The sequence below is a fragment of the Nicrophorus vespilloides genome, unplaced genomic scaffold, assembly GCF_001412225.1.
Source record: "Nicrophorus vespilloides isolate i.1.1-1 unplaced genomic scaffold, Nicve_v1.0, whole genome shotgun sequence".
NCBI lineage: Eukaryota > Metazoa > Arthropoda > Insecta > Coleoptera > Silphidae > Nicrophorus > Nicrophorus vespilloides.
The window spans coordinates 1-18,996 of NW_017096984.1; the positions used below are offsets into that span (position 1 = coordinate 1).

General features: G+C 35.0%; 5 protein-coding genes across 8 annotated transcripts; 1 reads left to right on the forward strand and 4 right to left on the reverse strand.

Moving 5' to 3' along the window:
- The first annotated feature begins 571 nt into the window (after positions 1–571).
- Positions 572–2,643, forward strand: LOC108558638 (U4/U6.U5 tri-snRNP-associated protein 2). Of its 4 annotated transcripts, XM_017915618.1 has the most exons (9): positions 573–636; positions 694–778; positions 823–873; positions 929–1,177; positions 1,231–1,406; positions 1,463–1,688; positions 1,751–2,037; positions 2,108–2,298; positions 2,352–2,643. In XM_017915618.1, the coding sequence occupies exons 2-9, from the start codon at positions 712–714 to the stop codon at positions 2,596–2,598; spliced, it is 1,494 nt and encodes a 497-aa protein (XP_017771107.1). In that variant the 5' UTR covers positions 573–636; positions 694–711; the 3' UTR covers positions 2,599–2,643. The 4 variants fall into 4 exon arrangements, with proteins under 4 accessions (XP_017771106.1, XP_017771109.1, XP_017771110.1 ...); XM_017915617.1 differs by having other exon boundaries at positions 572–778; XM_017915620.1 differs by having other exon boundaries at positions 572–778; positions 832–873.
- Positions 2,644–2,701: 58 nt separating this feature from the next.
- Positions 2,702–5,987, reverse strand: LOC108558631 (protein MAATS1-like). The gene is made up of 14 exons (XM_017915611.1): positions 5,922–5,987; positions 5,791–5,867; positions 5,562–5,734; positions 5,272–5,510; positions 5,048–5,214; positions 4,831–4,999; positions 4,441–4,770; positions 4,215–4,384; positions 4,021–4,167; positions 3,749–3,970; positions 3,576–3,697; positions 3,251–3,456; positions 3,073–3,108; positions 2,702–2,909 (listed from the first exon to the last, which is right to left on the reverse strand). The coding sequence occupies exons 1-14, from the start codon at positions 5,965–5,967 to the stop codon at positions 2,710–2,712; spliced, it is 2,304 nt and encodes a 767-aa protein (XP_017771100.1). The 5' UTR covers positions 5,968–5,987; the 3' UTR covers positions 2,702–2,709.
- A 286-nt stretch (positions 5,988–6,273) lies between these two features.
- On the reverse strand, positions 6,274–9,643 carry LOC108558633 (protein MAATS1-like). Its single transcript, XM_017915613.1, has 14 exons — positions 9,499–9,643; positions 9,254–9,330; positions 9,025–9,197; positions 8,730–8,968; positions 8,520–8,677; positions 8,300–8,468; positions 7,921–8,250; positions 7,702–7,871; positions 7,514–7,660; positions 7,241–7,462; positions 7,027–7,175; positions 6,761–6,933; positions 6,628–6,663; positions 6,274–6,492 (listed from the first exon to the last, which is right to left on the reverse strand). Exons 1-14 carry the CDS (start codon positions 9,542–9,544, stop codon positions 6,278–6,280), a joined length of 2,304 nt encoding a protein of 767 aa, XP_017771102.1. The 5' UTR covers positions 9,545–9,643; the 3' UTR covers positions 6,274–6,277.
- A 387-nt stretch (positions 9,644–10,030) lies between these two features.
- Positions 10,031–15,039, reverse strand: LOC108558637. The gene is made up of 11 exons (XM_017915616.1): positions 14,732–15,039; positions 13,771–13,924; positions 13,478–13,717; positions 13,212–13,420; positions 12,995–13,157; positions 12,446–12,939; positions 12,082–12,391; positions 11,777–12,015; positions 11,129–11,717; positions 10,918–11,070; positions 10,031–10,866 (listed from the first exon to the last, which is right to left on the reverse strand). The coding sequence occupies exons 1-11, from the start codon at positions 14,852–14,854 to the stop codon at positions 10,562–10,564; spliced, it is 2,979 nt and encodes a 992-aa protein (XP_017771105.1). The 5' UTR covers positions 14,855–15,039; the 3' UTR covers positions 10,031–10,561.
- A 408-nt stretch (positions 15,040–15,447) lies between these two features.
- Positions 15,448–16,721, reverse strand: LOC108558632 (eukaryotic translation initiation factor 6). The gene is made up of 5 exons (XM_017915612.1): positions 16,460–16,721; positions 16,132–16,393; positions 15,885–16,061; positions 15,635–15,816; positions 15,448–15,575 (listed from the first exon to the last, which is right to left on the reverse strand). Exons 1-5 carry the CDS (start codon positions 16,564–16,566, stop codon positions 15,566–15,568), a joined length of 738 nt encoding a protein of 245 aa, XP_017771101.1. The 5' UTR covers positions 16,567–16,721; the 3' UTR covers positions 15,448–15,565.
- Between the last annotated feature and the right edge of the window lie 2,275 nt (positions 16,722–18,996).

Genomic DNA, 18,996 nt, shown 5'->3' on the forward strand with positions numbered 1-18,996 from the left:
TGGACACCTAGTCAACGTTGGAACACCCTGCACCAGGACTCCCGACCTCAAACCATCCTCTAAACCCGACCTCCCAATCACAAGGATTACAGGAGTGCGCTACGCTCCCAGTCGATAGCTTTATGCACAAAAATAACTTACACATAACTTTTACCAAAAAAAATGAAAATATGTATTTCTATAAAACAATCAAAAGTTAAGAATCAAAAAGAATGAATTAACAAACGCATTTTAAAAATATAATTGAAATTAAATAAGTATTTATGTAAAAATTTTAACATAACTTAACAATGAGTTTTTTAAAACAAAGAATTGTATATAAGTTTTTCTCAAACAAAATTAATATTCTCCTAGATTATATTTAAATATGCAAACTAATTTCAACTATTTTCCTCTTTTTTAATTATTAAAATATTGTAGTTATTAACAAATATAATTTCAATGAAACATAAATAAGTAATTTGTAGTTATATTGGGAATTTTGGATCATCAATAAATTAATTATTAACATATACATATTCATATAAATCAAAGCGTTCAACCAACTATCCAATTGAACGCTAGATGGCGATATTTCTTGTAAACTTATCTGTTGTGTATTTACTCAACACATAAGTTAACCTACAATTATAAATCGTAATATTTACGACTATTGAATTAAGGTATTCTTTAAGAAGTTAATTGTTGCAATAGTGTTTTATAGCATTCACCATGGAAAGTGAAGAGCCTTTAGCCAAAAAGGTCAAAATTGAACCGGACGAAAGCAAAGAGACTATAGGTAAATGTTCATTATAATTGAGATTTAGTATTAACATTAAATAGTGTTTACAGATGTTAAAGATGAAATCGACGTTAAAAATATAAAGAAAGAAAGTGAGTATCTTTGCTTTAAAGAAAATTGTTTAGTTAGTAATTTGATTGAAATTAGGTAACTACAGATTATGCCCATACTTGGATACAATCAATCGGCAGTTCCTGGACTTTGATTTTGAGAAGCTCTGCTCAGTGTCTTTAACCAGGATAAATGTGTATGCTTGCCTTGTCTGCGGAAAATACTTTCAAGGTAGAGGAACAAACACACATGCATACACACATTCAGTGGCTGAAAGTCATCATGTCTTTTTGAATTTGCACACATTAAAGTTCTACTGTCTACCTGATAACTATGAAATCATTGGTGAGTTTTCCAAATTGTATATAAATTAGTTATTAAAACTTGATCTATTTTAGATTCATCTTTGGATGATATTAAATATTTATTAAATCCCATTTTCACTGAGGATCAAATAAAGATGTTGGATGTAAGCTCAAAATTAACTAGGGCCATTGATGGTAGTCTCTACACACCTGGGATTGTCGGATTGAATAACATCAAAGCCAATGATTATTGCAACGTTGTCTTGCAGGTAATTGAAAAACTATTAAATAAAGTGAAATTGATCAATATTTGATTCATTTTTAGGCTTTGTCTCATGTAAAACCATTGAGGGATTATTTTTTGAGGGAAGAGAGCTACAGCAATGTTAAAAGACCTCCAGGTGATTCCACTTACTTATTGGTGACCAGGTTTGGGGAGCTCATGAGGAAGTTGTGGAATCCGAGAAACTTTAAAGTGCATGTATCGCCTCACGAAATGCTTCAAGCAGTCGTCTTGTGGAGTCGTAAAAAGTTTCAATTCACGGAACAAGGTAAATGATTAGTAAATATTCCGTATTGAAATCTTATTAATTCTCGTCTTTTTTTTATATAGGTGATCCAATTGATTTCTTGTCCTGGTTCCTAAACGAACTGCACCGAGCTTTGAACGGTAATAAGAAACGAAAAAGTTCGATCATCTACAGATCTTTCCTGGGATCGATGAAGATTTACAGCAGGAAAATACCGCCCACCGAATTGGATGATAAACAGAAGAGAACTTTGCTGGCAACACCTGAATATCAGGAGACGGTGACGGAATCGCCGTTCTTGTATTTGACCTGCGATCTGCCACCTCCACCGCTCTTCATTGATGAATTCCGAGAAAACATTATTCCTCAGGTAAATTTACAATTATTATCAATTTATGAACGTGAAATCTTTTATAAGATATTAATGATTTCGTTCTTAGGTTAATTTATATCAATTACTGACGAAATTCAACGGACAAACGGAAAAAGAGTACAAAACGTACAAAGAGAATTTCATGAAACGATTCGAAATTACGCAGCTTCCGCCCTATCTGATATTGTACATCAAACGATTCACCAAGAACACTTTCTACGTGGAAAAGAATCCTACCATTGTCAACTTCCCAGTGAAGTGAGTATATATTGATGTGTATATTTGCATTTGCTGAAATGTTAACGTTTTAGGAATGTCGATATTGGCGAGTTCTTGACGCCTGAAAATAAAGAAAAGCATAAGAATACAATATATGATTTGGTTGCGAACATCGTTCACGACGGGGAACCAGACAAGGGAACTTACAGAGTGCACATTTTGCAGAAAAGCACAGGAAAATGGTACGAAATGCAGGATCTGCATGTAATCGACATCCTTCCTCAGATGATCACATTAACCGAAGCTTATATACAGATTTATGAGCTGAGAAATGTATAGAATAAATCAATAATATTGTATCCGTCAGTTATTGCTGTTTTATTGTGTCGATAGGAATATCGATTATATAGTCATAACATTTTATCCTTTTGAGTTCTCAAAATGGACAGTTCATTCAATTTTCTCTTCCTCGCCCAATCCTTCTTCGCCGTCATCAATTGACTCTATGCTTGGAACTGCGCACGGCCTCAAACTACGCAATGCTTCTAACTTTGGTGGAATGGTGATCAGCTCGCTCAGAATATCCCTGACTTCTTGCATTGCCATCGATACCTTATAAGTACTTAGCCTTTCACGGTACGTCTCGGTCTCTGTTAATTGAAATAATCATAATAGAATACATAATATCGAAAATTTTGTAGATTACTATAGCAAAATAATCGATACTTGCTTGATTTTGGCAAGTAATTCAAGTACTTGTGACAAGTATAAGTAATTTGCCAAGTTGCACATACAACAATTTTTAATATATACCTGTTGACGTGCTGCTCTTTGTATGATCCTCCTGATCTGTAAATATTATAAAACAAGTAGTACTTTAGTACCATAATAATTACTGTTCATTTCCTACATTATGAAATATTATGTGAATATGAAGCAAATAAATATAAATTAGGTATTAAGCATAATAATACTAAAGATATATAATTACCAGTTTTGTATCGAGGCATTGTCTCCATCTTCCCATAAATAGACTCGTGTGCCGCTTTCAGATGACTTTTCTGCTTGAGTTTGTATCTATCCCGCACTATTGTCTTCTCCACTTCAGGTATTACAAAGTGATGCATCAAATCTGCAATGTATTCTTCCTTCTCCAAGATGTCACTAAAACAAACTTTATTAACATACGTCTCTTCGCAGATTCATATGAAAAGAATGATTGCACAAATGTAAATTGTAACATTTGGGTATACATATTTCATGTTAAGTATATGAAGAATTGATACCCAGATAATTCAATATCTTTGTTCCTTATGTCCACTTTATGTGCCAAATTATCAACGTAAGACTTTGCTTCTTCTTTGGACGCGAAATCCATTCCCTCCGTAATTATATCTTGCAAATATAGATCCACGGTTTCTTGATGTATTTTTATCGTCTTGAAAAAATGTATTAAATTTAATCACAACTTTCATATATTGCTTTATACTTGTTTAAACATTTCATCGTGCTCCTTCCTTCTACGAAGCTCCTGTTGTCTTCTCCCAGCTTCGGCTGCTTCTCTTTTAATCCTTTCCCTCTCCACCAGAAGAGCCATCGCGTGGCATGCTCTCTCCTTATGTAATCTGTTTAATTCTTTGTTCAAGTAGTCTAGAAGTGTTCCAATGACGATGGAGCTCAACTTCTTCAAATTAGTTTCCAGCAGTTTCATCTAAGACAAACACATAAATCACAACCGTAATTACAATTTTGCACAGATACCTTAGCAGTGCACCGTGTCGCATCAATCTGTTCCTGCTTTGTCTGCTCAATTTTCTTAGTGATCTTCTTTTTGTTGCTCTTGAGCAACGCGAAATTGCATCTAAGTTCTTCAATCAACTCACGGCATCGATCTCTACCTTGAAAGATCTGAGCAAACTAATCAATGATCTCTTTCCAAAAATAAGACCTCTCACCGAAATCTGAGCAGCTCTTCCTCTTAACACTTTCTGGAGAAAAACGCTGTGCTGATATAGAGCCTCAACGTCATCATCGTAATCTTCGATCTCGGGCGTTGGTAATCCTTCGACTTTCTCCTCGATCCTAACACGCAGCGATATCAGTTTCTTCTCCTCCGTGCCCAAATCTTTAAATACTATTATTCAAAAACAAAATCCAATCACATTAAGAATAAAAGCGTACTCTTAAGTTCCATATGTAACTTCTTCAAAACAGGAGTCGTCCACTTGGTTTCTCGTATGCACAATCTTGTACCAGGAAGTTTAACATTCTTGATTTTAGGACAATCGACCAATCCGTCGGGCATCGTGTCGTACACCTCCACGCTGTAATACTGCGGCTTATATTTCATGATGGATTCTGTTATGATTTGATGAGCGTATTTCGGATTAGTTCCGTGCCTTATCAACGGCACATACAATTCCGATTTGTAGTCGGCATGCTCATCAAACACATTAACGTGTCCGTATTTCGATAAAATCCCTTTGTAATTAAACTCGAGTCGTCTTTTTTCTAAAAATCCAAAACAAAATTATATAATCTTAAATAAAAATATGACGTACGATTTGTTACCTCGATTGCAATTTTTGTGTAACTTCGACAATTTCTCTTGCTTCTCTTTCAGTTTAGTATCGCAGAACATTCGCATTTTCTTCTCGTTCCGGCACTTGGACTTTTGCTGTATCTCGTTGAGCATCTGCTCCAGCAACTCCATCCGCAAATTTTGTATATCTTGAATCTCCTAGTAACTTCGAATTTAGCTTACGCTTTAATTAATGAAACTCATCACCTGTTCACGAAAAAGCCACTGATTCCTCTCGATTTCCTCGATTATTCCTTTCCTAGCATTAAAACCCTTCTGGTCGGTTATAGGTCCCATGGATTTCTCCCAAGCCCGTTTCATCCTTGCCCTTTCGATCAAAGACACTTCATGTACGCCCACTGGTAAACCGCAACCTTTAAGACAATGTTGAAAATGATTGATAATCAATAAAATTAATTACAGTTAATCACCCCATTTCAGAAATTCCAATTTAAGCAATTCAGGATCTCCTTCGGCTATCGTGTAATCCGGCTCCCAAGGCGAGGTCTGCGCCGAAGTCGCCCTGTACACCGTTTGAACTTTCACGTTTTTCTTCGTGTTATCAACCTTCGGTTGATCCTGGGACTGGTCTTTCTCTGCATCGATCTCATAGAAACAACTCACATCCAGTTTAGGAACTGTACTTATAGTAGCCTCCGATACCACCGGACTAAAATTGCGCAATCATTTAATATGTTCTTGGTATCTTCATCTCCAATACTTATGATAATATTTATATCGGTCGGTTCCTGAAAGTATACTCTTTCTCAAGGTTTTACCGTCGTGCGTTTTATCTGTGTACGGTGCTATGGATCCAGTCCTTCTCATCACGTATTGCTTCCTGGGGTAATTCTTCATATCGGAAAACATTGTTGGAAAGATGGGACAAACTGCCTAAGAACAAACAAGTTCATAATATTAATTCACTTTACATTTCTGATTATCATTACATATTTCGCCTGCGCTATTCTCGAGTTCACTGCATGTTTGTAGTAATCCTTAGGACCGGACAGGACAAACGCAGAATCTTTAATTTCAACTACATTACAATACGAAAAAATTATTAAAATAGAAACAATACCATACATATAATCGTTAGGTCTGCCTGCTTTCATTATGGACGACATTTTGCGTTGATTTCTATTTTCAAGTATTTAGTATATAAAGTTATAAATTGCAGAGATATGATTGAAACGTGTACTTGACATAGAATACAGCTTTAATGTCAGATTTTTAACTCACTTGATCAAAATTAATTATTTCAAATTTAATAATTAACTGTTAAAGCATTTATTTAATATTAAAGTTTGTAACAAATTTAATTAATTTACATATTTATTAACGTTCTAAGATAATTTGAATAATTGAAAAAGCAACGTTCATAACAAGTTTCGTTCTTACATCTTAATAATTTACGTGACTTAATTCGCTTGATTATTAATGTAAAATTCCTAAAATTTCTTCTTTGTCTTTCCCGTCTTCTCCTTCTCCACCTTCAATAGACTCTAAACTATAAGCGAAGCACGGTTTCATCTTACGTAAAGCTTCTAATTTGGGAGGAAGCGACACCAATTCATTTAGTAGACTAGTGACTTCATTCACTGCCATCGTCGCTTTGATATTGCTAATTCTTTCGCGGTAGATTTCAGTCTCTGGAAAAAATAATAATTAATTATATGTTTCATAATAAATTTAGTTTTCAAATAATGTTGCATTCGCATTATCCGTAATTAGTAAACTATAAACTGTGCAGCATTATATAGAAAACAATAGTTATTAAAACAAACCTGATGACTTGCTGCTACCTGATTGCTTGTGTTTATCTATAAAAAAAATATATAAATTCAATTAGTAATAAGAAATAAAATTATAATATATGAAAGCTTCTCATAAATGTATAAATCTGAATGCCATATTTACCATGTTTCAAGGGATGCATTGTTTCTATATTTCCATAAATCGTCTCATGCGCCTCTTTAAGATTGTGCATTTGTTTAGCTTTGTTCTTTTGGGCTACCATTTTCTTCTCAACTTCAGGTATAACAAAGTGATGCACCAGCTCAGCAATGTAGTCAGCTTTCTCCATTAGGTCACTGCAACAATATTTTGTTCGATAAATTATCTTCAGTAGAATTAAAATAAGGCAATAATTATGAAGGAATCCTGTAATTTGATTAATAATTTACCCAGTTTCAATTTTTCGACTTTGTTCGTCAATTTGATGTGCCAAATTATCCACGTATCGTTTGGCTTCTTCCTTGGACGTAAAATCCATTCCCTCCGTGATTATATCTTGCAGATACAAATCCACCGTTTCTTGATGGATTTTAATGGTCTTGAAACATAAATGTTCAATGAAATTAAAAGAAGAAAATTCGAAATAAAATCGTGTAATCTGACTTGCTTAAATATTTCGTCGTGCTCCTTTCTTCTACGCAACTCTTTCTGTCTTTTGCCGGCCTCCGCCGCTTCCCTTTTAATCCTTTCCCGATTCACCAAAAGAGTCATCGCGTGACATGCCCTCTCCTTATGCAATCTAGCCAGTTCTTTATTAAGGAAATCTAAAAGCGTACCAACAACGTTCGCACTCAATTTCTTCAAACACGATTCCAGCAGTTTCATCTAAAGCACAACTAATGAGTAAAAAAATATTATGTTAATCATATGGTTTACGTCATTCGCGCAGCGTGTAGCGTTTATTTGCTGCTGCTTAGTTCGCTCTATTTTCTTCGTAATTTTCCCTTTGGCGCTCTTGAGTACCGTGAAATTTGACTTTAGCTCCTCGATGAGCTCACGGCATTTATATCTACCTTGAAGAACCTACTCGAATTAAAACTGTCAACATAAATGATCATTCAAACCGAAATTTGAGAGGCTCTCCCGCGCAGAACTTTCTGGATGAACACGCTGTGTTGATACAAAGCTTCTTCCTCATCGCTGACATGTTCGATCTCCGGTGTAAGCATTCCTGTAATCGTTTCTTCGATGCGAACTCTCAGCGATACAGTTTTCTTCCCCTCATCAACCAAAGCTACAAATCGTATACTCAATTAATACGTTCTGATCAAGTAAATACCCACTTTTCAGTTCTTTATGCAAGTTCTTCAAAATAGGCGCCGTCCATTTGGTTTCGCGCGGGCAAAGCCTTGCACCGGGAAGCTTAAGATTCTTGATTTTAGGACACTTCGTCAATCCATCAGGCATAGTATCGTACAATTCCACTCCAAAATATTGCGGTTTATAATTCCTCAAAGATTTCGTTATGACTTGATGACCGTACTTGGGATTTGATCCGTGCCGGATCAAAGGCATGTACAATTCCGATTTGTAATCGGCGATTTCATCAAACACATTCACATGCCCGTATTTCGTTAAAATTCCCTTGTAATTCAACTCCAAACGTCTCATCTCTACGAAAACAACAAGAAATACAATAATTTTAACATGTTCAACAATCACCTCTATCACGATTTTTGTGCAAAGCATCCAATTTCTGTTGCTTCTCTTTAATCTTTATATCACAGAAATTTCTCATTTTCTTCTCATTCCGACACTTGGACTTTTTCTGAATCTCGCTGAGCATCTGCTCTAGCAATTCCATCCGTAGATTTTGGACATCTTGAATCTCCTAAAAGCATTACAGTTTACTTTTAAACATCAACAAATCTAACATCATCACCTGTTCACGAAAGAGCCATTCGTTTCTTTCGACTTCCTCGATCGCCACGGTCCTAGCTTTGATACTTGTGATCGGTCCTCCTGGCTTCATCCAAGACCGTTTCATCCTAGCTCTTTCGATCAAACTTATTTCATGAAAACCCACTGGCAGACCACTACCTTTAATTAAATTACATCACAATTTGTAAATTTTCTCAAATGATCGATTTACCCCACTTCAGGAAATCCAATTTTAACAGTTCAGGGTCTCCTTCAACCACTTTGAAGTTCGGCTGCCAAGGAGAAGTCTGCGCCGACGATTCCCTGTACATCGTTTGCACAGTAACATTTTTCTTCTTGCCAGCAGTTTTAGATTGTTCCACAACCTTCTCTTTCTCCTCATCAATATCATAGAAACAATTCATATCCAATTTAGGAACCTCAACCTCCGAAGGTTCTGGGACAACTGCACTACAATTGAACGACAATAAAATTGGACAATATAAAAGGTAAACAAGTATTTGTACTTATGATAATATTTGTATCTATCAACACCTGATAATATTCCCTTTACTGGGAATTTGCTATCCTGCGTTTTGGGCTCGTATTGAGGTATAGGACCGATAGTCCTCATCACGTACTGCTTTCTAGGATAATTTTGCATATCAGAAAACATAGTTGGAAATATGGGACAAATCGCCTTAAAAGAATCATAATAATTAATTTGATGTGGAAGAATTTTTTTTAGTAAAATACATATTTCGCCTCAGACATTTTTGAATTAACCGCATGCTTGTAGTAATCCTTTGATCCAGAAACAATAAACGCAGAATCTGTAACGAGACATTAATAAAATGATCATATTATTAGATATACTTTCCTGTATAAATGATAAACAAAATTAAGTATTATAAAAAATAATTATTACATTATCTAATTTAAAAATTATGATCAAGAAACCGTTTTTATATGTGTTTAATCAAATTGAATAGTGGACTTACCATACATATAATCATTGGGTCTGCTTGCTTTCACTGTAGACGACATTTTTCCTTAAAATCCAATTACCTTACGTGTTTTCACAGTATATTATTTAGTAAAATATACCAATAACAAAGATATTATTGAAACCCGTTCCAGACGTAATAAACCCCTAACTGACAGTAATAAACGTCAGTCTTTTGAAATTTGGTTGTTAGGTCGATAAATAATCGAGGAAAATAACAAACACTTTATTTCAGTTAGTTAATTACTAAGATTTATGAATTTAATAATTTGAATTATATCTTGTAGAAATTTTAAAAAAAAATCTTTGAATATTAAAACATATTTGGTGGATACGCCGGGTATTTGATTGAAGAATATTTATTTTATGGTTTTAGAAAAAAAGGTTTGATAATGTATGGATAAAAAGGAAGGGTTTAAATTGAATAAAGTAAAGTTATTTAAGAAACAATATAATTGATTTATAGCAGAAAGGTTGACTTATCAGCTTGGTTTAGATTTTAACATTTAAAAATATATATATTTTCATTACATGTTAACTAGTTTGAACTAATTCACTTGATTTCCTTCAATCGTTCGCAATTGAAGTGACACGAATATTTCGAGCTAAAAACAGTCGATTTATAATAGAAAACGAAAAAATAACTGAAATGTAATTACAATAACACGAAACGAAAGACACATTTTCCAAGCGTATTTTATACTTGATAATTTAAGCCGTAAATGTATATTTGTACATATAAAGAAAGGGTAAATTCATGATCACTATACAGGTTAGATTAACGTAAGGTACAGTTGTACCCATTTGGAGGAGGGTACACTTGAGGATACATTGGAAGCCTTAATCCTGTTTCAAAATATTATATAGGTGAATACACCGTTATGCATCAAACGCACCGAAAAGCTTCCTCAATGAGGAATCGAAAATACTTCGAAGAAATTAAATCATCCTCGACATATGTATATATACAGATTGTCTTTTTGCACTAAATAACTTTGATTTAAGTCATCTGAATAAGTAAATTAGTTAAGACGTGTATGTATCCGTGCAAAATAAGATTATTGGAAAATTCCGCTTCCCGTTTTTCCCATGTACGAGGCCCAGCCGTGACCCTCTTCCGGGTTAATGAATTTCGCGCATCTCTCGTTCCCTCGGCGCACCTCGCAAACGCATTCCACTCGTATCCTGTAAACGGTCATTTGTCCCAGATTCAGCTGAGCTATTTCATTGGCGTACGGGAATTTCGGTCTGGTATAAGGCTTTGGGCTAATTGGATGGACGTTCAAAGGGACGCCGCGATCCGTCAAGCATTCCTTCTTGAAAAGCTCCTCCAAAGCGGCCTTCTCGTAGTTCAGAATCTCCTCTACGAAGAAGATGATTAAACGATGATAAATATATATTAATAAAAACTCACCTTTAGAATTTAAAGCTTTCTTAATCTTCTCCGTGATACATTCGTAGTCTTTTTGGACGAGCAATTGAGGCCCGTCTTTGGGAGGTGTCCAGTAGGTCAAGAAAACCAAATCGATTGCGTTGGTATTGGGAACAAGAGGCTTTACCTGGCTTCCTAAAATAGTTGTTACAATTCAATATAATTATTATAATTTATGATTTAGTAAACTCACCAACTGAAGTTATCCTCGGTATACCTTTGATAACGCTGCTCGCTTCGCGCTTGACCCTCCACAAACCGTTCTTCCGATCTTCGGCTTCCTTCTCGCTCTCCAAAGTCCACAGATTTTCGGACACATTCAACATCTTTTCCTTTTCCTCGTCCAGAACTCGTTTAACTTCTGCGTTTTCCTTCATCTTATCGATGTGTGATTGCAAATCTCGCTGCTCGAACCGTGATTTTCGCAACTGCTGCTCCATGTTCTTCAAGTACGTGTCCTTCAGAATATCCGTCGGCAATTCGTTCAGATTATGCAACAGCCTGTTCTTCGACTGCTCGATATTCCTGTAATCGTACACGCCGTACCTTTTATCCGCTAATTTTTTCGTAGTCCTCGTCGTATCTTCATCTCCTCTCGTGTCGCGATTACCTTTCGCTGCGTTATCCTCCATATACTGTTTACCATATGCGTTCATCGGTTCAGCATCGTCCAAATAAGAAGTGTAATCGATTTCATCCGGTTGATAGTTCTGAGGATAAGCCACCTTCGGTTGCCACATCTCAGGTTGCTGATCGTAATCCGGCTCGAATTTCTGTTCAGGCTGAAGCAAAGAAAATGTAAAAGGCGATTTATCAAATGCAAAGAACTACGATTAATTACAGGATTAGCGGAGAGCTTCGGGTGCTCCGGTTTGTTGTAATCTTTAATTAAACCTAGATTATTGTCTTTGTGTCTGAACGGCGAGTTGTCTTTATACACAATCTGCTTTGGGGGTTCCGGGGCTTGCTTAAAGGTCTCCTCGACTTCACCGGTTTGCACTTCCGGATGTTTCTTCAAATACTCAGTCGCTTCTTCCATTGCCGACTTTGTGTTATTATATTCTAAGCTAGTTCTATTTCCTATTTGTTTTACCATGGAACGAAATTAAATTTAAACACTGGATAAATGAGTAATTTTATTATTACCTGAATTGTAAATTTCAATTCCAGGAGGTTGATCGTACTGATTTAAAGCATACAGTTTAGTAACTTTAGTAGAGTTGAATCTTAATTTACAAATATCGGAGTTACTTTGCTCCTTCAGCGTACTTCCTGGTAGGAATTCGTAAATATCCTGCTTTCCCTCGTACTTATCACAATCGGCCAACCAATAAAGGAAGAAATCGTTTCCTGGGCCTTCCATTCCCATGGTTAATCCACCCATCTGAGAACCAACGCTATCCACAATCGCTCTATCATAAATAACTTTCCCAGTTTTCCCATCCAATATGTAAACCTACATTTTAAATCATTAAAAAAATAAATACTAAAAACTTAAATTAAAAGTTACCTGGCTGTAATAGTAAACTGGAAATTCTGGTCCAGTTTGATATTTAATAAGGAAATCGACGACGTTATCATCATTGAAGAAACCCGGCGTCGGGACGCTCAACGTCTCAGAATTATTAACAGTGAAACTCCAGATTTGCTTGAAACTATTCCCATCGAAAGCGATTACGGTGGAATTGAACATCGCTGATATTACGTCCAGTTGACCGTCACCATTAATATCGTACATAACTGATGGCGATAGAATACCTTTGAACTTATCCTCGTAAATGGTAACGAAACTTGCGTTTCCGCTCATAAAACTCTTAAGAGAAATTACTGATAAGTTCCCAGGAGAACTTGGACTTCCAGTCCCGAACAGCACGTAGTAATCATCGGGTTTTGGAAGCAATTGAGGAACGCTGTAAGTTTCCGCGTTGTACGGCGTGGACATCCTTTGTATTTCGTTGCCGGTTTTACCGGAAATCACGAGGAGTTGCCCAGTTCGCTGACGATCTAAGCATAAAATAAAACGTTTAAGAGAGTGTTAAAATATTAATAGAATATTTACCTTTTTGCATTGTATGTGATGCTAGGATATCCATAACTTTATCGGAATCCTGATCGGGTATGAAATTCGCCGCGTAAATATCCATTATCAAATTAACGTCCTCATCCTTATTCTGGAATACCCAGATTGTAGTTCCATCTCTCGAATTAATAGTTATAAATATCTGCAAGAAATCCAATTTAAATACTCTGGTTTCGATCAATTTTGAAGAACTTACACCTCCTTTACCGGTGGCTAAGCAATCGAAGATGCCATCACCGTTAACATCGGCGCTACAGAATAATGTAAAAATCGCGTGAGGTAAATGATTCCTCCACAAAGTTGAGCCGTTCTTTCCATCCAAAGCTATGACTCCGCCACCGCAAGGACTAGCTATGCCCAAGAACATGGGACAAAACACCTCATGGTGCAAAACGCTATTATCACCTTCAACAAACATTACTCTCAATCAATACATCCAATCCTAAATAGTTTTGTTTCTACCAGTTCCAAATCCGAAAATCAGATCTTCTACTCCATCCCCGTTAACATCTAGCGTCCTAATCGACGAATCGGACGTCAACTTCGGTAAAGTTACAGCCCAAACGTCCGTAACTTTTAAATCGCTGCATGGCAACATTTTCATAGTCACGTTCTTCTGCGCTTTCGTCACTATCCAATCTTTTATTTTATCAATGGGGAGTGGAAACATCGATACGATTACGACGATTAACGTTATTAATCCTAAAATCCTATCGGTATAACTAACAGTTTTGTTTTTAATTCGTTCTAGTTACCAATAATGGCCAAGAGTGTGCCAATTACGAAGCAGAAGGGTTTGCACATCTTTCTGCACGGCGGACGATTCTTCAGTCTCGTTTTGAAATCTGGCTTTGTCAGTTTTCTTCTCGGCGCCATCAAAGGTCGCTTCACGCCAATATCTTCAGCAAACTTGATTAGAACAAAGAAACCAAACATTAAATTATACAACAATAATAACAGTCAATAACATATAACTTAACTATTAATGTTTGCAACAAATTAAAAGATCATCATTATTTCATCATATTATATAATCATTGTAATCAAATATTTATTAATATCTAAGTGCGAACTAAATATGTAATATTATATTTATGTATTTTTCGTGTATATTGAAGCAATTTACTTACACATTCAATAGTTCAGTATAAAATTATAGCAACCGGATATTTCCGTCAATCAAAATGTTCTATTATTGGAAATGTGTACAACAAGTGGTGTTTACGAAAGCTCCACTATTTTCCATATATTTACACATATAGTTAAAACCCTATTCGAGTTTATAGGAAGCAAACTATATGTAATATTTCTGTTTTAATTTTTACAGATGTGAATATTGGTAGTTAGGCCCAAATTAGTAAATATTTAGTATAAATAATGTTTTATCAATTTATTGAAACATTTACAATCGTTTTAATATTCTAAAGACAATGTTTCGCAATCCGTGTAACATATAAATATTAAGCATTAAATCTTCATATTGCGCAATTTTGCAGCAGAATTTAGCATATGTCTATTAGGAATACTATGATTTCATAAAATCTATGTTTAGATACATTTTTTTATAAATACTAGTAGATACTTTTTCAGATTAATTTATTGATATTATTTGGAAATATTTGTACGTGTCGTGTTTGTATTATGATTCACCGTTTCAAAACATTAAATCAAGGTCATAGGGTTTCTCTTATCTGCAACGAACCCTTCCTTCATTACCTTGTACCCATTCTTTCCATCCCTGATGAACACCTCATCCTCGACATCGCTCATATCATCCTCGTCCAAGGATATGCTCTCCCGGATCTCACTACCCAAACTCATTCCAGGATAATTGGACATTTTTCTTTCTTTTAATGGCAACAAACCAAAACCAGTATGCGGTCAAACACCACCGAATCACGCGTAAAACGTTACCGGTATTTATTTCCTTGTTACAAAACAAGTAATGTTATACAAACAAGGGGTTTGTTTTAAGCGAACTGAATAAGCATGCAGACTGTGTCATGGCAATAACATATGTTGCGTCGCAGATCACGGCACATGCCCTGGATTATTGATTTTCCTACCGGGTTTTTTTTTTTTCGATAAGAGTCCCAACCAAATATAGGCCTGGGTTTATATTTGGATTTTGTTTTTCAAATAGAAGCCCTGATATTGCTCTGATGCAACAGGTTCTGAAAATTACTAATATTAATAATTCTCTTCTGGAAATTATTACTTATCTTATATATATTGAAAACAAAAATATCCTTTCATTAACTAAATATTAAGAAACTTCCTAACGGAAAAAACCCTGCCCTTCAAAATAGGGGTATTGAAAGGCAGAACGTTAAAATGTGTGCAAGAAAGAAGCACACATTCACATACTGGATATAATAAGTATTATATAATAACAACATGAATTGGATTGGATTAGATAAAGTATAATAATCTGGATATGAAAAAAAATATATTTAAGCATAACGTATTTACATAAAACCATATGTCTTATATTTGAATCCATCCAAGAGTTTTTTTCGTTTCTCGTTTTCCTTTGATTATTAATTTCATTTACGACATGCTGAAAATAGAACGAATTAATATAATTAATGTCATGAAGGATTGATGTGGTTTATTTACCTTTCAATAAGACTCGCCCTCATCGAGCTGGTTATAGAAGATGGCGCGTTTTCGTTCAGTTTGAAGATTGATTCTATCACCTGAAGCTCTGTGGAAGTGGTGTCCATGCCGCTGAAAGCGCACCAATCGTTTACGACCATTCCAGCTGAAACAACTTCGCTGCCTCTGTTTACAGTTCCAGCCTGAAATAAAACAACAAAAACATATAGTAAAAACTTGCTCATCTTTCACTTGTCAAGCTGAGACTTACCACCAAAGGTACTTGAAGAAGTGAAGATAACTCTTCTTGATTAGCTATACTAGTTTGTGGATGAACCAATCCTCCTTGATTGCTCAATACACAGTAAGATCCCACCAGCACATTGCTGGCAATGGTTTGTCTGAATACTTCTACCTTCAATACATCAGCAATAATCTCTTCAGTTTCCTGCAAACAACAAAACAATCATTAATTTTCAAACAATAAAATAATTTGAAGATTGCACAATATTACTTACCCTATCTAATTCTGGATGGACCAAAGCCACATAGTCATTGCAGGCAATAACATTGCCGAGAGCAGAAAGCCTCTCTTCTATCCTCTGGACCTTTACAGTGTCTGGAAGCGCATTCCTAATGTGTTGCAATTCTGTGTCAAATGTGGAGTTGGGCACGAGGAGGCCATGCTTATTGCCCACACACATTCTGCCTATAATACGGCATCCAGCCAGAGATGCATGCACAACTGGAATATTTTCTGAAAGTTCACTTTCGAAAGTGCTGCAAAAGGCAAAGTAAGATAACAATAAATATTTGTAAACATGGTTGTTAATATAATGGATATACCTGTAGAAGTTTTCAGAGCCTCCAATGCTTACTAAACAATATGAATTTGTGAGTTTAGAGAATACGCCGATTTCATTGTTGTTCTCGAATTGCACACGGAGAGCCATTTTAGAAATTTGTACGGATTTAACGATTAAACTTAAATTTTACTAGTTACAGCTTATTTCACAACGGTGAATCAACAACGAATGCAACAATAAGAAACAAGCACGCTGCTCATAACCTGCATAACACGGTTTGTTAGTGTGATGAATCATTGCTACCAACACCAAAAAAAAATTGTTATTCTTTATAAATTATGAATATATTGCATATTTTTGTTAATTTGAAATGATTAATACATTTCTCGCATATCTTATACATCTATTAGGTTGTTAAGTATTTCGATTCAATACAAATATTAAATTGCTAGAAGTTATGCAATATGTGGGCAATGTTATAATTGTAGTTCAGTGCTTCTCAACATTTTTTACATCAGGACACACCTCAAAAGCATAAATAGATGCAGGAACTCTTTACAAGCATAAATAAGCCGTCTAGGACAGGAATTCCATAATCAGGATATTTATATTCAAATTTTTGCGCTGTACAACAATTGGGAAACAGTGTTATAGACATTATACTCAAGAGTCTTGTTGTGGATATTTGAGCCACAACAAAACAGAAATATTATATATATTTTATATTATGACTGAGATTTTTTTAAAATTATTATACAAAAAAGTTTAGGTGCGGCTCTTGCTGCAAAAAGTCTGGCCACCCCTGTTATATACAATAAATATGAAAAATGAGAAGATTAATTCTTGTCATCGAAAAAATTAGTTTTATTTTCATATTCTATGTTATAATTAGTAAGGTGACCAATATTTTACAATGAAAAGGAGGACGAAAATATTTAAGAAAAAGGTACAACGTAGATAAATTAAATATTTAATTAATTAATTAGTATTTTTTTATTAAATGAATATTTTTTGTAAATTTATCATTTTCTAACAAACTAACTAACTAACAGGAAATTTCGGAGGAAGAAATATGCTTCATATTGAATTTTACTCTCTAAGTGCTGCAGCTAGAGTATCAGCGTTCAATCTTAACAATTGAAATTGTTAGAATTTAAATATATATTCGTTTTCTAATTACTTGAAACAAATAATTGTCATCTATTTTAATATCAGGCATTTCTTTCGAAAATATTGCAAAGAAAGACAGGTAGAAGGACACTTTCCTAAGAAGGACAGAACCGACAGAACCTACAAAAGAAGGATTAGTCACCTTATAAATAGTATCAGTACCTTTTTCATTTAAATTTTGATAATATCGCTTATGTATGAATACGATTTAGCACTTAACTTTGATTTTCTAATTGCAGCTACTTTCTTCTTGATGGTTTTTATTTTATTCAAACCAAATTGTTTTCTTCAGACGTTGAATATTTCTCTATTGCAAGATGATTTAGAACATTAAATTTATATTAGAAAATTAAAATGTAACTATTTCATATGATTTAAAAACGGGTTATAGTGTACTAATAATTGATGCTATCTCTATTGCGTTTTTGTGCACACAAATATCGACTGGGGGCGTAGCGCACTCCTGTAATCCTTGTGATTGGGAGGTCGGGTTTAGAGGATGGTTTGAGGTCGGGAGTCCTGGTGCAGGGTGTTCCAACGTTGACTAGGTGTCCACACTAAGCTCGGCGTCGATATGGGCACCCTGGAGGAGTCCGGGGTGGCCAGGTTGGCTAAGGAGAGGCGAACCGGGCCAGAGGAGAAATCCAGCAGCCAAAAGTCTCCGCGTTGTGCAGTAGTGGGATCGCGCCCGGGAGTTGGAACCCTGTAACAGCCTGACCAATACAACCAGACCTAATCCTTTTATCAAACCTATAACAACTATAAACCTAAATATTTATATCATTTTGTTACTTCTTCATTTGATAAATGATGTCATAACATGTTTGTTACATAACATCGTTAGGACAATTGTATTATAGGCAACACATGAATCATATAATTAGTTTTAAATGGAAATTTTCTAAGTACTCTTTGCACCACGATCATCTAATAACATATCAAATGTATAATATCTGAAGGCTGAAAGAGGCGAAAACCCTTAGCATAGCCCATTCTCTATCAAATACAAAGAACCAAAAAGTTATAATATATCGAAAGTGCATGTGGCCATAGTCCTGTATTTTAGGTATAAATATAATTTTAAAGTATTTATTAGGCAGCACAAGAAATATTAAAATTAGTTTTAAATTGTATATTTTTTTTAACATTTTAAGATCATTGAGAAAATAAGTTAAAAGATATAGTTTTCTTATTGTAAAGATGCAATCAGAAAAAAAACCGCAATATATCTAAAATTATATGATCATACAAAATTAAATAATAGTGGTACAAAAAGTATATTTTAATTTTTTTTTGTAAAAGTTATGTAAGTTATTTTTGTGCACAAAACTATCGACTGGGAGCGTAGCGCACTCCTGTAATCCTTGTGATTGGGAGGTCGGGTTTAGAGGATGGTTTGAGGTCGGG

Bases quoted from the DNA above. Each gene is read 5' to 3' on its own strand.
- LOC108558638 (XM_017915617.1), top strand. From the start codon at position 712: ATGGAAAGTGAAGAGCCTTTAGCCAAAAAGGTCAAAATTGAACCGGAC. The intron at 1,407-1,462 runs GTAATTGAAAAA...ATTCATTTTTAG, and splicing joins ATTGCAACGTTGTCTTGCAG to GCTTTGTCTCATGTAAAACC. The intron at 2,038-2,107 runs GTAAATTTACAA...TTTCGTTCTTAG, and splicing joins GAGAAAACATTATTCCTCAG to GTTAATTTATATCAATTACT.
- LOC108558631 (XM_017915611.1), bottom strand. From the start codon at position 5,967: ATGTCGTCCATAATGAAAGCAGGCAGACCTAACGATTATATGTATG. The intron at 4,385-4,440 runs GTACGCTTTTAT...TAGTATTTAAAG, and splicing joins GTTACATATGGAACTTAAGA to ATTTGGGCACGGAGGAGAAG. The intron at 3,457-3,575 runs CATAAGGAACAA...CATATGAATCTG, and splicing joins AATTTGGCACATAAAGTGGA to CGAAGAGACGTATGTTAATA.
- LOC108558633 (XM_017915613.1), bottom strand. From the start codon at position 9,544: ATGTCGTCTACAGTGAAAGCAAGCAGACCCAATGATTATATGTATG. The intron at 8,678-8,729 runs GTAAATCGATCA...ATTTAATTAAAG, and splicing joins ATTGGATTTCCTGAAGTGGG to GTAGTGGTCTGCCAGTGGGT. The intron at 8,469-8,519 runs GTGATGATGTTA...TAATGCTTTTAG, and splicing joins AATGGCTCTTTCGTGAACAG to GAGATTCAAGATGTCCAAAA.
- LOC108558637 (XM_017915616.1), bottom strand. From the start codon at position 14,854: ATGTCCAATTATCCTGGAATGAGTTTGGGTAGTGAGATCCGGGAGAGC. The intron at 13,925-14,731 runs GTAATGAAGGAA...GTTCTAATCAAG, and splicing joins ATGGAAAGAATGGGTACAAG to TTTGCTGAAGATATTGGCGT. The intron at 10,867-10,917 runs GTGAGTTTTTAT...TCTTCTTCGTAG, and splicing joins GAAAGCTTTAAATTCTAAAG to AGGAGATTCTGAACTACGAG.
- LOC108558632 (XM_017915612.1), bottom strand. From the start codon at position 16,566: ATGGCTCTCCGTGTGCAATTCGAGAACAACAATGAAATCGGCGTATTC. The intron at 16,062-16,131 runs GTAAGTAATATT...TGTTGTTTGCAG, and splicing joins TCCATCCAGAATTAGATAGG to GAAACTGAAGAGATTATTGC. The intron at 15,817-15,884 runs GTAAGTCTCAGC...GTTTTATTTCAG, and splicing joins TTCTTCAAGTACCTTTGGTG to GCTGGAACTGTAAACAGAGG.